At 46.7% G+C, this 18527-nt stretch overlaps 1 protein-coding gene across 1 annotated transcript in view; it reads left to right on the top strand.

The window, feature by feature from the left end:
* Galnt14 (polypeptide N-acetylgalactosaminyltransferase 14) overlaps nucleotides 1-18527 on the top strand; it is a 226050-nt gene that overhangs the window by 159419 nt on the left and 48104 nt on the right. The window contains exons 3-6 of the mRNA XM_021186338.1: nucleotides 8084-8182; nucleotides 16600-16667; nucleotides 17956-18021; nucleotides 18164-18285. Coding sequence (XP_021041997.1) covers nucleotides 8084-8182; nucleotides 16600-16667; nucleotides 17956-18021; nucleotides 18164-18285 — 355 coding nt within the window. The remainder of the gene's footprint in view (nucleotides 1-8083; nucleotides 8183-16599; nucleotides 16668-17955; nucleotides 18022-18163; nucleotides 18286-18527) is intronic.

Here is an 18527-nt window from a genome sequence, read left to right as displayed (position 1 = left end):
GCAATTAATCAGGCCATGGAAGTGGCCTAGAAGTGTCAAGGCATAGATTTTCTGAGATTTCTGATGCTTCTGGATGTAGATAGCCAATAAATCCAGGAGGTGTTGATATTCTCCAAAGAACAAGAAGTGAAGACTCAGAACTGGACTGGCAGAGAGACTCTTCCAAGAATATGGTGGTAGCTAGAGGCAAGGGAATATAGCATGTTGGCCTAACTAGGGCTACCTGGAGACCAGGTATCCTGCAGAGTGAGTGGCCTTGCAGACTGGAAAGAAGGCATGTCAGTGACATCTAGGATAGCACTTTTTTTTTAACTTACAGTTCTCCAGGGACATGTACTCTCAATGTACTAGGACATCCTTTGTACAAAACAAATTCACTCTCATTATTGTAAGGCAGTCCCAGAAAGAAGGGAGAAGAAGATGGTCATTGCTGGTGGCACACAAGTGTCAGATTTCAATGCATGCTAGACTATGAAAGGAGCATCAGAATTAGGAGCCATCCTAGAATGCTTAGTGAGAGATCCAAAGAAGGAGGAAATGGAGGGGACGGGAGAAGGAAGGAGAGAGGGAGAAAAGGATCATTTAATTACTAAGTTTTCTCTGCATGTAGAATCCCTCAGGCCTCATTTCCTAGTAGCATCTTGTGAATGGAGGCCACCAGAGCATGAACAAAGGGACCCATGGGGACTCTTGGGCCAGAGTGTGTTGAAGAGAGACAGAACAGGATGTAATTCCATTGCTCTCCCTTCAAGTACTGAAGGGTAATTGTGTTTTACCTAGGAAAGCATGATGATGATGATGATCTCCTCCTCCTCCTCCTCCTCTTCTTCCTTCTGTATCTAAGGCTACCTATATTTATCTTTTTGTACAATAGCTACTCCAAAAAGTTATAGCAGCAGTTCTCAACTTATGGATACAATCCCACAGGGATCACATATCAGATATCCTGTATATCAGATATTTACATTATGATTCATAATGGCAGTTAAATTACATTTATGAAGTAGCAATTAAAGAATTTTATGGTTGGGGGCCGTCATACGAGGAACTGTATTAAAGGCTTGCAACATTAGGAAGGTTGAGACCCCACTAAGTGGTGGCCTAAAATGACTTTTTCCTTCTCACAGTTCCTATAGGTCAGCCATCTATAGTATGAGTCCCCTACTTCAGGGAGCCTCCTATGCTGCCCCCAAGGAGTCGTCTAAGACTGTTGTCATCTCAGAGGTCGGCTGGAGGATGATCATTCTCCAAGCTCCTTCACGTGGCTTTTGGTGAGATTTGGTTAACCACAGCCATCGTAGCGTCTTCTCCCAAAGCATGGAAACCAGGCTCTTGTGACTTAGTCACAAAAGGATGAGAAATAATGTATCTCTATTTTCTCTATGTCTTTCAACTCAAGATCCAGAGAAGTAAAGGGAGACACAAGTGCATGACTCTCAGTAAGAGTGGGAGAGAGTTGTGTGTGCCCAAGGGTGCAAGTGGGATGAGGGCAGGGGGAGGGGGAAATGACCCGTCTTGTTCCCTCTCCATCTGATGTGACATCTTTTTGATCCTTTCCAATCCAGGACATGCCTCCGAGATACACTGATTTCTCTTCTTTCTCATCAGGAACTTGCAATGTCCCATGCATGAGGAAGGTGAATGAAGAGGGACAGCAGCATTGGGCCCAAGTGGTCTTTCCTTAGATAGAACTCAGCACCTCAGAAGGGAGTCATTAGGTTCAGACCCCCAAGGAAATGGGGTATACAAAGAGGTGTGGATTGAGGGCAGTCTTTGAAGTTCCTTTCCACAGTGCCTAACCAAAGTCCTCAACAAATCACCTGTCTGTTTTGGCCTAATTTTTTCCATTCTCAATATGCTGAGATTCAATAACATTCTAAGCAATCAACATGTGTCATTGTAACAGTACAGCAGGTCTTAGTATCATTTGAAATGTTTTTATGAGTCAGGGGAGTTTGCTAACACTGAGAGAGCAGCTGCTGAGGCAAGAAGTAGGTGAGATGCCGTATATGTTTATGCGGATGAACAAATTAATCTGCATGTGAAATCGACATGAAATAAAAATTTCATGCCTTCCGGTGTATCTGTGTTGCCCATGAAATGAGATTAAAAGGAATTTCTGATTTCATACTCATCATACTCTCTGTGCTGTCTGTGCCTTGCCCTCCTAAGAGTTGAGTGTGAACTTGAGGGTCAGCCACAAAGTAGGCAGTTTGCATTTTACATTCATCTCCCTTTTTCTCCTGACACCAGGCGTCCTTCCACAGAACAGAGCTCGGAGTGGATTAGATGTTCTGTGCTTGAAAAACAAGATCTGATTCCAAAAGCCAGTAGTAAACTCACTGCGCTCTGCCTTGAGAAAACTGACATCCAGAAAAGGTCACTGGGCCCAAAGCTGGCTGGCTCCCTCCACCTGTCTTCTTCATGCCCCAAGATCTGTGTGCTGGTGAGGAGGAGGGAGAAGAGATGATGTGTCTCTGAGGCTTCTCCTGGGCTGGAATGGGTGACACCACGAATGCGGGATGGAGGTAGAAAAAGGAGGATGTTCACCACTTCCACCCCACAGGGGATGCTCTTAGGCACACACAGCTCTCTCCCAAGAAATCAGCCTCACCCTATTGGGAGTCATACACCTGTGCTTCCCTTTATCTCTCTGACTCTGAAGTTAGGGTAATGGAGCATATGGAGATAACTTATTTTTTCCATCTGGGACTGGCCTTCTACAGAACAAAAGTGTAGGGGTTGGAAAGAAAACCAGTTTCTGTATAGGATCAGATGCCCAGGAACCATTTGACTCAGTCTTGCAATGGACACATGATTCCTACCCAGTGAGACTCCTAGTAAGCAGCATCTCTCTTAGGATAACCCCAGAAAGCAGTTCCCCCATCTCCCTGTCCCTGCACAGCAACACAGCCTGCTTTCCCCTCCTAGGAAGATCTCTAGTTTCTGAAACTCAGTAGAAACAGTATAAAGAGGTACAGAACAGACATGAGTAACAACTGGGACAGTCTAGCATGAGAGTGTTATTATAGCATGGATAAAGCCAGCAAGGCTGGCTCTAGTCCCCTTCACTAGCTTCAGTAAATTACTTAGCCTTTCGGTCTGCCACCTTGGTCCTCCTCAGTCCATCATGGTAGGGAGAGCCTGGTGGTTCATACGCATCATGGTAGGTGGGAAGAAGAAATGGAAGAACAGACTGGAGACCTGTTATAACCTTTAAAGACCCACCCCATCGATAACCTACTTCCTCCAGCTGGGTCCTCTCCCTCCCAACATAGCAGCATCCCTCACCGGGACAGCCCAGCATTCAAACCATGGAACTCCGAAACAATTCATACTTGACAGTGTATCTGTGTCACCCATGAAAGGAGATTAAAAGAGGAGCAACATGAATGGGGCTAATGAAGGATGCGCCCATTGCAGGGCGGAGCCGATGTGAGGGAGCATTTCGGGTGCAAACCATGACAAGAGTGAACCTGGAAAACAATAGGCACTTTCTAAGCTGCTGTGACCTGAGGTATTCCACTGGCAAGAAGGGTTCCACTAGTAGCCATTTAAATACACTCTGTGGGGGATATTGTCATCACCATTAACCAGGAGACTAAGGGGCAGGGCAGGGAAATCATTACTGAACTCCGATGGACTGTGTAACCTGAGGGCCCCCTTGCCCGCATGTCTGATTCTTACTGTGCACGTTGCCTGCTTGCACAACAGACTCCACTCTGCTCCAGCCAAGCTGCCCACTCAGTAACTGCCTTTAGTCTCCCTCTTCCAGGGTGCCAGACCCATTTCCAGGCTCACAGCTATTGAGCCACTCTCTTCTATACCAACCCCATAGTAATAATAATCACGCCTTCACTCCGTTATAAAGCTAGCTGGCTTGCCTCTCTTATCGCTCCCTCTGGTTGTTATGCGTGAGCATAAAATCCTGAATGTTTATAATTTATGATCAAGTATTTTCTCTCAGCATGTGGTGAGAGGAAGACCATGTGTTCTAGGGCTGTGGGGACCACTAAAAGCTCCCAACTCATTAACAAAACGGGGGTGACCATGACGGTCATCATGCTCTCCCTCACAGGCAGCTGTAGCATTTTACGATCATGTGAAAGAAAATGGAAGGCATTGTGAGCATCATTACTTACTGGAATAATGGACAGGCATATTTCTAATGTACTGTGTGTGGTTGTCATGCCCATTTAGGTGTGGGGTGTGGGCAGGACACAGTGACTTGCAGTGGGGGAAGGGAAGGGATGATTAAGGCTACTCCCATGCACAGGACTGACCTCAGAAGTGCTCCCTGGAAGCACCTGCAGTCAGTGACACTGAACCTTCTTGAGCTGGGAAACCAGGAGGGACATTGAGTCTCACCTTAATTTAGGAAAATCATGGGTCTCCATTGAGTCCTTCAAAAAAGAAGAGGGCACAAAACTATTTTAAATCATTCTGGAGGAACGTGTTATTCAGGAGTTTCTGTGATGGGATTATCTTGCCTTAAACAGCACACAGACACTTCACACACACACACACAGACACACACACACGAGCATGTGAACACATGGTGGCATATGCACACACAACACACGCACATACACACACACACAAATACATATGCACACACACACATGAGCATGTACACACATGCTGGCATGCACACACACACACACACACATACAGACACACAGACACATGCACAGACACACACACACATACACATGCGCACACACACACATTTCTATTTCCCCACATAGCTAATGTGTCCTCTTAGTTCAGAAGATGACCTAAGCATACCCCCCTCCTCCAATCTTTCCTACTTGGCTCCTCTCTTCAATAAACCCCCTGAATCTTTAATAAATCATCAGCATGCTTTCTCGTCCATCTGCTGGCGCCAGACGTCAGGACTGGCCGCCTTCTTCATTCCCTCCATGGCCCGAGAGACCTCAGTGTTTGATTAATCTTTTAGGTCCCTCCCTCAGAGAGCCCACTTACTGTCTGGGCTGACTCTCCTCTAAGGATACAGCTTTAAGGATTTTTCTTAGGCTTGAGTCCATATTATCAGTACGTAGTGCTTGTCATTGAGCAGGCTGAGGGCCAGCCCTTGGATGGCAGGTGACTCCTTTGCAGGACACATGGATGCCTGTGTGCTTAATGCCACTTTGCCCTGAACTAGCGAGTGTATGTGACACTAGGGACCAGTACCAGCTAAGGAGTCATGGGACCTGGAGTGCCTTCATCTCATACATGAACCAGGTGTGTTCTTTGGGGCGGGAGTTCTGAGCCTCAGTTTGCTTTTCTTTGGAGGCTGCTATGGATCCTTTTGGGCTACAGCAGAAGCAGAGAAGCGTAAGGAAGGATGTGAACCTGAGAATGTGAAACACCATCTTACCCTCTGACCTCTGGGCTTATGCACAGCAGCAGAGCTCCTGGGCTTCCTGGTATGACCCCAGACAAGGCTTGTGTCTTACCCTTTTGGACACAGCAGCTTCCAGGTCTGGGAGTATAGCACCTAGGTTCCAGCTGTTGCCTGCAACCTTAACAGTTCTGTTTCCGCACCCCCAACCTCACTTCCTTTTTCTGCCCGGTAAGCTTGCACCTCTAGTCAATACACATAATACCTCCCTTAGAGCAGTGGTTCTTAACCTTCTAAATGTTGCTAACCCTTCAATATCGTTCCTCATGTTATGGTGACCCCCCCAGCCATAAAAGTGTTTTGGTCACTACTTCATAACTGTAATTTTGCTACTGGTATGAATGGCAATGTAACTATCTGATATACTAGATATCTGATATGCATCCCCTGGGAAAGGGTTGCTCAGCTCTTAAAGGGATCGTGACCCACAGGTTGAGAAAAGCTGCCTTGGAGGCTGGTTCAGCTATTTCCGGTTTCCATTCCTTTGGCACTTGCCAGATGCTCTGGGTGAGTTATCTACAGCCTTCATAGCCAGTCTGGGAGGAGAGCCTTCACCACATTTCACAGGTGACAGTATTGAGTCTCCTACTGACCTGGGCATGGAGGTCCTGACCTTCCTCCTTCTCTCTAAAAGAGCATCTGGTATACGTGTACTCCCCTATGAAGATGCCAACATGGACTGAGCTATGCTTCTTCCCTGGATGAACTCAGTAAGGTTAGGGGTACAGTCTCATCGTGAGATGTACTAGAACAGAGACATCTTCCATATGTTTAGTATAAACAACAGACCATTAGCCTCTTGGAGGCTATGGAATGTTTTCCCAGAAAAGGGGGACATTTACCCCAAGTCTCAACAGATGACTAGGAACTCCTCAAGTGGTAGAGAAATGGAGGACACTGCTCCATATGGCTTGAGCAATAGCAGAGAGCTAGAGAGCACATGAGAATCTTAAAGAGTAGGGCATGAATCTGGACTTTATACCTCAGGAGTCACTTGAGGAAGACTATGAAAAAAGAAGCTGTGCTGCAACCTTCACGGCTTAGGGTGTGACCTATCTGGGACGAAGAAATGACAGACATGCATACAGAAAAGCTGGGGTTCCGTGGGCCAGGGCTCTGATGGAGATGTACCTCCAGCCACACCCTGGACACTCAACATGTTTAACTTATATATACATCTTAACCATGGAGGCCAATTTACTGTATAAAGCTGAACAAGGAGGCGGGGGTAGCTTAGGTGGGAGTGGCTGTAAGGAAGCAGTTTCAGGTTATTGTAGGCAGCCAGGAAAAAGAAGCTATGGATAGTTTTTGCACACACTGCTTTTAGTTAGAGGATAGTCATCCATAATATCTGTACTTAAACCACAGGGAAGGCTTTGTTATTGTCCTGGACAATAACTGAGAAAGGCTTTGCCATTTGCCATGGGTCTGAGGTTTGGGCATATCTATGTGCATGTCAACAATGCATATTCATGCAGGACTTCATTTGCTCCCCTACAAAGTTGCAGTGGGCTGGGAAGGAGTGGTGTGGAGAAGAAGGCAGCTCTGAGGTGGGACAGGAAGGTCCGCAGGCCATGGCTTACCCCTCCCCCCATTTCCTTACCTTATCTTCTTCCCTAACTCTTGGTTCTGATCCTGGCTTCCCTGTGCCTATCCCATAAGCATGCAGTCTTTAAGCATTTGGTCCCAAAGAGCCATCAAGGCAGCATCACTAGAGTGACCACAGAAGACATCAGTTCTTTTAGCCCAGGACTGGAGATCTTGAGTATTTCATTCCCAGACTTGTGTGAGAGTCTGGTTTAAAATGTGAGCCCTGTTTCCAGGATAATTGAAAAGGCATCTTTGTACAAATTATTTCCAAACTATACCAGAGGACTCAGTCTCCTCAAAGCCCGTATGTGGGTCTCTGGACTTTCAGCTAAAAGCTAAACAAGAATCGGGAAAAATGAGAGCAAAGAGCGGACCCACCAAGTACATTCTTTACTTCTTTTTTCCATGTTCCAAAACCCCACCCATAATTGGGCCACCCCTGAAATCATGAGAAACAGGAGGAAGCCTACACCCAGATGCCAGCCCCCAGTGGCACCAGCCTCCCTCGGACAACCCATTTCCATTATTATAGCAATTCTCAGGCTGCGGGCTACAATTTCCACTTGAGGCAAGGTATTAAATTAAAATTACCCCAGAGGTAATAGTCATACAAAATAATCCTGGACGCGTGAAAGCAAGTGCTTTCTCAGCACGAAACTGTATGGCTTATGCTGAGGTTATAGGGCTCTGCTTCTTTAAGTAAGTCAGACTGGGAAGGGGTGGGGGATAGGAAGCCAGCCCTCAGAGAGGACCCCACCCCTGAAGCTGCCGGTCCAGAAGTCAGTATCATAAGGCTTCTGTTGGTTTGGCTCTGCTGTTTGGCCAGGGGCTGGGGCAAGAAGACTTGAAAGGGCCCAGATTTTGAGTAGAGTTCAAGTTTGGCTCATCCCACTGTTAGGAGATGCTGTCCTTGAACTCGGGAGTTTGTAAGTAATCATATTTGTTTCTGTTTAAATTCCAAGCCCAGGATTCACCCAGGTGGTGGACATTTAACTTCAGTCATTCTCAGATGAAGCCCGTAGTCCCAGGTGCTTAGTTCTGTTTTGCACTCTAAGGCCTTACTTATCATCTGTTTTTGTTTGCCAGATGTTCGCTGCTTGTGTATTGCACGGACCTTCCTCCCACCAGCATCATCATCACCTTCCACAACGAGGCACGCTCCACTCTACTCAGAACCATCCGCAGGTAAGCCATCTTCCTGTCTATGGGTCAACACTAGCCTGGTACTTGGTCAAGCTTGTAACTGCTCCCTGGGCATCCTGCAGGCATGTACCGGGTATCAGACTATACATCCTATGTTTCCCCTCTGCCACTCCTCCCATGTTGATGAGAGAGGCCATCGTCCCATTTTTAAAGAGAAAGACAGATGCCAGTAGTGTCTGGTCACTTGCAAACATTCAGAAATCAAGCAGAGGAATGGATAACAGGCCCTTTGTCCTTCTACGCTAGGCTATCTGAAGACATGGGCTGCTCCGATCCCAACTGATGAAGAAAAAGCTCAGACAGATGAGTTGCTTGTTCCATCCCCAGCCTCTGGCTAGGATCAGGACTTGAGTGTGTGCCCTAGGCTGCTCATCCTGTTATGCTTTTCCAAAGCTGAGAGAGTGTTGGGATGTGGAGACAATGGTAGTCAATCACTAATGTATGCTTTCTGGGCATCTACTGCCAACTCCAGTCCTGCTTCTCCTGAGCTTCCTGGCCACCTTGACACTCAGCCTCAGACGTGTTACTGCTGGAAGAGGTCTGTCCTGACATAAGCAAGCCAGTAAGCAATACTCTTCCATGGCCTCTCTATCAGCTCCTGACTTTAGGCGGTTACCCTGACTTCCTCTCAGTGATGGAATGTGTCCTGAGTCACAAGATGTAGTAAAGCTTTTCCTTCCCAAGTTGCTTTTGGGCATGACAGTACTAGAAACCCTAACTATGACACTTCATGTCCCAGAGACATATAGTTTGCTGGGCATCATGTGGGAAGGTTGTCTGATACACAGATGACCAGAGAGAGTCACAGCAAACCTTCCCCTCTTCATCTCCAATAGACAAGCAACACTGTCTCCATTCTTCCACATCTATGTGCTATGGCAGTGGGGAATTCTGGGTGGAGGACAGTAAGCTCAGCAGTAGGCTTAATCCAAGGAACCATAATACACCTTATGTGCACAGGTCACTAACTGGTGAATGTCTACTGTGTAGGGCCAAGGAATCCCTTATAGGAAAGGATCCACCCAAGTAAAAGAAAGAGCAGTTTCACCTGCATCCCACATGTCTTTGGTACATCATGGCTGTCTGTTTTCTCCAGCTACCAACCATTCTCTAGCTTCTGTATTCATCTCATAGGGGCCTCATTTTACATGAGATTGCCCAATAAGACAACAGTTCTTCACACACACATACACCCGACACACATACACACATACATTTCAGGTCACTATCAGTGTCACCAGAGTGTCACTATAGATAGTGAAGTGCCTTGTTTGTTAGCAAATCAGTGTAGGCATACAGAGGGGACAAGGAAAGGATGGCTTCTATGAGGACTCCATCCTTATTTCAAGTGTGCTCTTGCTTCCTAGCTGAGCACTGTAAAGGCACAAGGCTCAGGCCTGGTGGGAGCATCATAGGAAGGATGATGGGGAGAACTGCAACCTTGATGAACTGTTGAGTTTCTCCAGAGGACAGAAAGAAAGCCCTGAAGAACTCTCCAGTGGTATAGCAGATAGCGATCTGTGTGAGAGAGTCATGATGTCTGTCCTATACTGCTTGGAGAAACTGTAAACTGTTCACCTCCTACAAGATTAAAGAACATGCATGGTCCATGACTTTATACCCCAACCCTTCTGCCTCACTGGTAAGATTCTAGACCTAGCGGGGCACTTTTCCAGGTGAAGGTAGTTAAGAGTTTGGTCTCTGGGGCCATATTTGTCTAGCTCTGACTGTAACAGCTATGTGACCCGGAGCTGAACCTCTCTGCCTCTGTTTTCCATTCTGCTAAATAACAACTATGATTACTACTAATTCTCTGAGATGATTTCAGAGAAAACTAAGTGCTAAAAGGTTAACTGTTTTCTGCAGGATCGAACACATCACATCTATGATTATAAAAGGGAATTTACTAGATTAATTTACAAGATCAGTGCCCCATAGTCTAACTATAGTAGGCTATCAGCTGGAGAACCAGAGAAACCAGTCCAAAAAAATTGAAGCCTCAGAATAAAAGGTAGGAGTGGGGAGCACGGAACAGAAAGAAAGGTGGCTCAGACAGTAAAGGCACTTGCCACCAAGTCTGGAAATAAAGTTCAACCCAAAGGTTCCACATGTTGGAAGGACAGAACCAACTAGTGAAAGCTGTCCTCTATATAAGGGCCATGGTAGCTATACACACACACACATACACACATGCGCGCTCAAATAAATAAATATATGGATAGATAGATAAATGTAATTGAGTTAAGAGGAGACTGGCACAGCCCCAGTCTAAGACTGACATACACAAGGCTCCCTGGAGACAGATATACTGGTATGATTACACATTTAAGACTGAAGTCATTGACATTTGACATCCATGGGCAGCCATAGTATGTGTACCCACTCAAGAGGAGTCAATCTGTTCACCAGTAGGCTTCCTCCTTCCAGGTTTGTACTGTCTGAGCCCCTAGCCCAAGGTATGGTGCTGCCTACATGCGGTTGAGTCTTCCCTCCCCACTTGGAGAATCCACATGGCAATCTTTCTGGAAACACCTCCTCAGACATGCTCAGAGGATGTTTTACTAATTTCTTTAGTTGTGTCTCATAATTCCTCCAGTGTGCCCATGAAGATTAATCATAGTAAGCAAAAGACTGGGATCTACTGCTGGCGTAGGGGAGGCAACAGTGTGATTATGAGCCTCCGGTCCTGATAGATAACCGTGCTCTGATGTGGTGGCGCTCCAGTGTAAGGAGATGCCAGAGTCTCTTGGAGAGCTTGCTAGAACATGCTTCTTTGGGCTCCAGCCTCAGAGATTCTGACTCAGTGAGTCTGGAATATGGCCTGGGAATTTGCACTTCTGACAAGTCCCAGGCTGTGGCGATGCCGCTGGCTCGGGGCTCAGGCTTTGAGAATCTCAGCTGTGCATCATGTCTGTTGATGCTAGTAGCTTCAATAATCTATCATCGGTGCCCACATTCCGAGAGCAACTGCCATGTGCCAGGCATGGTGCTAAACGATGCTCACAAAGCCGGGGAACCGTGGTGCTTGAAGGCTTAGTTCTGCTGACTGGAGTCCTCCTGCGGACAAGGAGAGGCTGCCCATACACACACTTAAACCCAGATCTGTCTCGCTCCGGAACAAGTACACGGCCAGCAGGTCCTGGGTCTTCTTTCAGTTGGTATTTATGGAGCGTTTGATAAAACCTGTCTTGCATATAACACTGTGGAGTTCACGGAGCAATTTCAAATAGATTTCCTCGTTTCAAACGCACAAAAGCCTGTGAAGTAGGTCAAGTATTAATATCACCTGCTTTTAGAAGAGAAAGGTAATTACAGAAGGAACGGAGGCAGGGAGCAGACCCATTCAGGACTACACAGCAAGCAGGTTGTAGGGCTTACTTGGCACTCCCCAAAATACCCTGACATTATCTTGGGACACTCCCCCACACACACACACACAGAGATCCCGTAATTAGATCACAGAATCTAGGGGAGTGGAGGAAGTCATAGATTCTATTTATTGTAACTGCATGAAAGAGACAGATCCAAAATGAAGCAAGACAAACCCTCTATCTGGCTGGGCCCTGGGGAAACAGGAGGATTTGCTATGCTGAGGGGCAGCAGGTGAGAAGCCTGCACTGAAGAAGCCGTGGGGAGGACTTAGGGCAGAGAGCACAACAGCCAAGCTTTGGATGGTGTGTGGGTGTGTGTGTGGGGGGGGGGGGGTGCTGAAAGGAGGGGCCCTGTGGAGAACCACAGCCCCTGGGCTGGACTTAACTTTCTTTTCCAGCCACCTTAGGTACCCAGAGTGCACGCTCTTCTCAGGCCCTCGGAGCCTAGAGGCACTTTTAGGAAGACCTGGACCATCACTTCAATTGCTCTGACGACAGAGGCACAAGCAAGCCAGGTGTTAGCAGGAAATGGTCTAATTAGCACTTACTGCTGACGGTTTCTTTCCCTTTCTGGTTTTTTTTTTCACCCCCTCTGTTTTAAACCCTGGACATTTTTCATTCGCTAATCATCTCTCAGTTCAACCTGCTCAGAGCTACACGCGATTTACCCTTTGATGTTCACAGAAGAGAACTCTTGAATTTCAAAGAGCCGGCAGGGATTTGGGGGGAATCGAATGGAGAAGCTTCCAGTGTAATCAAACCTCATTAGAGGTTATTCTTCAAGCAGGTTTTTTTTCCCTCTGTCTGCCTCCCTCTCCCCTCCTGCCCTGATTAGAGAGCTGGTGGTTGAGGTTTGCTGTGTTTTCTTTGGGACAATCACAGGGAGCAGTCTCTTCCCACCACTGAATGGCAGAGGCTGCAGCCTCCTTCCTTACCGTGTCCCCTACCTCCCCATAGTCAATGACAACTGCCCGGGCTTTGTGTTGGGGCTCCTCTCTCCACCTTACACTAGTTGCCATGGTGAGAATTGAGGCTTCATAAATAAAGGTAGCTCCAGGCAAAGTTCGTTTCTCCTAGAGTCTGCATCCTGCATAGAAAGGGGGGGGGGCTGTACTGGAAACAGGGCTCAGGCAGATCTGAGAAGAGAGATGCTCAGAAACCCCCCACCCCCACCCGCTTCTGCTATACACTGGACTCCGAGTGTATTGCAGTGGCTGTTGTGAAGCGGAAATATTTTTGAACCATGACATTTGGAGATCTCAGAAGAGTTCTGAGACCCACAGTGGATACTGAAACCAAGCCTGTACCTCTTGAGTCTGTCATCTCTAGCCTGAGAGCTCAGTTTACTGAGCAAATCATTAACAACACACGGCATAGTAAGAATGCCTACTATCCACTACCACTTAGTACAAAATGTTCCAATAAATGCAGTCATATAGGTTCCCCCATTAATTATCTCCATGGTCCTTTTGAAGACTCTCTCACTGTAAATTACTCCCATTCTATAGATCGACTACTATGTAGAATAACAGCGAGGTCACTTGTCCCAAGCATAACAGCTTTATAATGCTGAAGGACAGGCTTCTGGGGGGTGGAACTGACTTCCCTGGTGCTCTTCATTCAGTACTCAGTGCCCAGCACACAGGAGGTGTGCAGTAGACATCCTTCCAACATATAGACCCAATCAAAGGATGGGATATTACCATCTCTAGGGGTGTTACTAGGCTCTCCAGTTCATAAACCAACCCCCATAGTTTCCCAGTATTCCAAAAGAAATTAAGAGACAGAAATCAGTGAAGGTGTGAGGAGAAGCATAATTCCCTCCTTACCACGCCTGTGGTCATCTGGTAATTTATAGTAGTCCAGGAAACAAAGGCTATAATATATTGTAAATTTAGCATTGAGGTGGGTTAACCCATCCTGTTGTGGGGCAAAGGGATTTGGTTCCCAAGTTACCTTCACTGTGTCAGGTTCACTATTAACAGAGATGGTTTTTAGGTCAAGTCCAGTCTGAGAAAAATGGGGTAAGGCATTCTGTTTTAAAGATTCCTTAATGGGGAGAGTCCCACAAGAGTGGGCCCAGAGTGGGGCCTGGAACTGACCCAGGCCCTCTGCAAGTCTCAGCTTTGGTCAAAGGAGCTCCTTTTGTCAAGAGGTAGTCACAAATGCAGAGACACACGACCAGGCAAAACGAAGAGACTGAGTGTCTTAAGCATTCAACCCTAAGTGGAGCGTCTATGTCAAGCCCCTCTCCCAAGGCAGGAGATGGGATGGAAAGAGTGTGAGAGTCAGAAGGTGGGGAAGAAAGCTGAGAAATGCTGGACATGACAAGGACATTGCACTCGTGAGCTCAGAAGGCTATGGTCACCTGCACAAGGAGACCAAGCCAGTCAAAGGTCAAGCATGGTCCGAGAGGGCTCACAAGATCCCACCGTTAACTGGAGTGCAGTTGGCAAGTTGATAGCTGTTGGGAGAGGTGTGGCCACTGCTGGTCTGTCCATCCTTGGTGATGATGATGTTACACCCATGTGAATATGAGCATCACTAAATGGGTTCAGTGAATGATTATAAATAAAGAACAAAAGGGGGTGGGACATGGAGTTTGGAGGAGGACATTTGAGGAGGTCAGAGGGAGTCAGGAGGGGAGAACCAGGGTTTATACATGCTTTCTTTATTCTCAAAGAATAGGTAAAAAAGTGTTATTTAAAGAAACACTGCTAAATGGCTAGCAGCCGTTGGAACTTTATCTCTAATACAATGAATAGGGAAGGTGAAAAACAACTTTTCTATGGGAAATTATTTTACCATTCTTATTATAAGTAAAGAAAATGTAGATTTAGAATTAACAAAACATTCTCAACTTGGCAGACAGGGAACTAAATCTGTTTAGCAATTTTGAGGGAAATATTAAATAATAGTTTTGTATTATTCCCCTCAGGGGACTATAATATCCCCCTCAGGGGAACATTCCCCCGAGGGCTGGGGAAATAACTCATCCGGAGAAGTGCTTGCTTGTCACATTAGCATAAAGTCCTCAGTTCAGATCTCCAGCACCCATGAAAAAAAGCTGGGGATGGGATGGCTGTGTGTACTTCCATAGTGATAGCGTTGGGAAGCGGAGACGAGAGGACCCTTGGGGCTTGCTGGTCAGTAGTCATGGCAAACTGCTGAACTCCATGTCTACCTAGTGAGGGATCTTGCCTTCAAGAACAAGGTGAGAGTAATTCAAGAAGCTATCTTTCTTAGTGAGGGTTTCTCTTGCTGTGAAGACACACCATGAGCATGGCAGCTCTTAAAAAGTACAACATCTCACTGGGGCTGCCTTAGAGTTAAGAGGTTATAGTCCATTGTCTTCATGGCAAAAAAGCATGGCAGCACGCAGGTAGTCGTGGTGCTGGAATGGTAGTTGAGAGTTCTGCATCTGGATTGACAGGCAGAAGGAAGAAAGAGTAACACTAGGCCTGGCTTGAGTGTTTGAAACCTCAAAGCCCACCCCCAGTGACACACTTCCTTCCAACAAGGACAGACTGACTCCAGCAAGGCCATACCTCCTAAAGTCCCACTTCCTATGAGCTTATGGGGGCTATCTTCATTCAAGCCACCACAACACCCAACATTGAATCCTGACCTCCACTTTCATATGCATACAAACACATGCACAAGTGCACACACACACACACACACACACACACACATGCACATGCACACAAACATGTACACATGTATACATACAGAGATCTCCAGTATCTGAAAGAGAAAAGAAATCTCAGGGATTTTATGGATTGGCATTTGTGAGACTGAATACTTGTTCTGGCTTGACAGAGTTTTGTCCCTAGTTCCACTCATTTAATAGGTACAGGGCAGAAATTTAATAGGTACAGGGCAGACGCCATTTGTATTCTTAATTTGGAGGTCAACCTGAAGCTTGGATTCTCTGTGTCTGTTAAACACTAATTCAGTGACTGTGATAGCTGGAGGGAGAGACAAGTGTCTCTCTTTAGAGTGTTTTCCTCTCTCACCAGGGCTTCAACCTTGACACCAGGATTACAGGGGCAGGCAGGAGGCTGCCTGATAAGGTGTAAAACTTAAGGTGTAAAAGCTGCCAGTGTCAGGAAGGGAAAAGTGCTGTAAGAAGCTCCAGCTAAAAACCTGTGAAAGAATCCCAAGGGAGGAAACAATTAATTCTCCCTAAGTAGATTGGAAAGCTGTTAGAGAGGAAATGACATTTGAACTGGCCCTTGTGGGCAGCTTAGGGCCATTTCAAGGCCTTGAAGAAGAGGTTCTTAATAGTGAACAGGTAGAAGAAATTCAGGTAACAGTGCTAGGTGTGAATAGCTGCGGGCAGCATACGTAAGCTCAGGGATCCGAGGCTGTGGTGTGGATCATGCTGAGGGTTTGCAGTGTAGATAGTGAGGAGGCACAATGGGATTTCATCTATTTATTTGTGGGCACATGGAAATCCACACTATTGGATGTATGCGTTTTAAAGGTCACTTGAAGGCCACCAGAAAAACTGCCTAGGACTGAGAAGAACTAGGGCAGGTAGAGGGTACAGTGATAAACCAAATAAAAGTAGGCAAACTGAAGTGAAGGATAGTGGGATGTGCTTATAATCATGTAGTTGGGAGGGCAAGGTAGGAGGATCAGATGTTTAAAGCCAGACTGGGCTGTACAGTAAGGCCTTGTTCACTCACCCGTAAAAGAGGATGGACCAGAACAGACACAGACAAGGTGATAGCGGTTTAAGTGTAAGATTCAAATAGAAATATTAGACTGGAGTTTGGGGAGAAGGAGGGGTGTCGTTGGTACCACCTGGTTTTCTGTCTGAGTGGGTCACCGGGCAGCATAGCACCTGTAATGAAGAAGGCAGAACTATATCCCCAGTGCCCTGGATGAGTAAGAACAGGATGACTGGGCATCTTCTGCTGCCCCTACATCTTCATTCCTCCTATGTGATGATATTTAAAAATGGAGTTGGTACATGAATTTTGCATCTAGTAGAAGTCATAATTTCTCTTCTTCCCACAGTGTGTTAAACCGCACCCCTATGCATCTGATCCAGGAAATCATATTAGTGGATGACTTTAGCAATGACCGTAAGTACCATTGATTATTGACAACGGAGTCAGAAATGTCTGGTCCTAGCCACTGCATATGAGTGATAGTGGGGCGGGGGTCGGGGGTCACTGAGACTCTAGAGGTGAAGGGAAGCCAATTTGGGTAGCAGACTTGTGTGTTTATGACTAAGCTTCAAAAAGTGAGCAACTTTATATTTGAGAAAACTTTGGCTGCTCTCTGCTGTAAGGTTTTGAGGACCTAGTTTCCTAAATTTGTTAGATTCCCACCCGGGATGGTTGGGGAGTGAGTGTCCATGTGTGGATGAGTGCATATGGTATCTGTGTCATTAGCTTCTAGCTTACATTCCTAGACAAAGGAAGAGGAACCACAAACTCAAAGGACCATCATTAGAACCCAAAGTCCCATCAAACTCCTGATGTTGATGCTGCATTAATATGCCCACAGGAACTGAGGCTGCCATGTTCCTCTCTCTGAGGGACCTTGACACTGAGAATCTCATGGGACATCCCAACACACACCTATGACAGTGTGAGCCTTTGGGCCATTCCACCTTCTGGAGATCATCAGCTCCTGAGTCACATCTCCTTAGTTATATCATAAAAGAACCCAGGGCCCACCCAGTTTTTCTCCTTGATCCAGTTTCCCAAGTAAAACATGATGGGATCCCTAGACATCTATTTAAGTCTGAAAGTCGCAATGATTTTAGAAAGATCAGATTCAAGTATCCATGGTGCCAGTTCCAACCTCTAACAGCCACTGTCCTGTTTGTAGTTCTATTCAGTCAACCATTTCTAAAGGAGGCAGTGGGACCCTTCCTCAAAAGGCCTTGGGGCTCTTGTTCGTCAGGCTGGAGACCACCCACCCATTATCAGCTCTGTTGTGTTGGAAAACTCTGGTGGCCCTCATGTTCTAAAAGCAAAGTCCAAAGTTGTTTTCTTCCATTGCTGGCTTCCAGGCATTTAAAACTAGACTTACTGTGGTGAAGAGACTCCGAATTAATAACCCAATGGTGTGTAGCAACGGAGATGGCCCTGGTATGACCTGACCAAGGATCCACATCTGGACCATTTCCATGAAAGCATGCAGGTCCAGCTGTGTGCTGACCTGTTCCAAATGGGCCCAGCTGAGGTCACTTTACTCAGTGACTGTCATTCCCTGTCCATGACTGAGAAACACCTTGAACTGAGGACCAGGCTCTGCAGTCAGGGTGGGGAAGACAAGTAGGTCTACCTTCCTGACCCTTCCTATTTGCTCGTACATGGTCACATCCCAGGTGCTCTCTAAGCATGGCCTTTGTCTTTGCAGCCGAGGACTGCAAGCAACTCATCAAATTGCCCAAGGTGAAGTGCTTGCGCAACAATGAGCGGCAAGGTAGGCTGAGCCATGGGGCAGAGCTGGCACAAGTGGTGTGTGGGGCATGGGGGTAGTGTTATGTGTCTGAATGACTCTTATGTGATCTTGCTGGACACTGGAACAACAGTGACACCCATCTGGACATTCATTCACTATCCAGGTCTGGTCAGGTCCCGGATGCGAGGTGCTGACATTGCCCAAGGCACCACTCTGACCTTCCTGGACAGCCACTGTGAGGTGAACAGGGATTGGCTGCAGCCCCTGTTACACAGGGTAAAAGAGGTGAGTCAAGCTGAGGTAACAGGTAGCATTCGGTGTCCTGGGCAAGAGAACAACATTCCCCGGAACTGTATCTGAGTTCTGGGGAGGGTTAGTCTCCCGAATGCTGACTGTAGGGAGACAGCAGGAGAGAGAGCCAGTTCCAGGGGCCTCTGTCTTCCCATCCACCCATGGAAGGAGTCTGTCTCATCCATGGCTCCTACCACATGCATACCACAAAACACCTGTGGGCCAAGCCAGGAGGC

Source organism: Mus caroli, chromosome 17, assembly GCF_900094665.2.
Source record: "Mus caroli chromosome 17, CAROLI_EIJ_v1.1, whole genome shotgun sequence".
In the NCBI taxonomy this organism is placed as follows: domain Eukaryota; kingdom Metazoa; phylum Chordata; class Mammalia; order Rodentia; family Muridae; genus Mus; species Mus caroli.
Note: the sequence above shows the minus strand (reverse complement) of the source record. Positions and strands in the feature narration are given on the sequence as shown.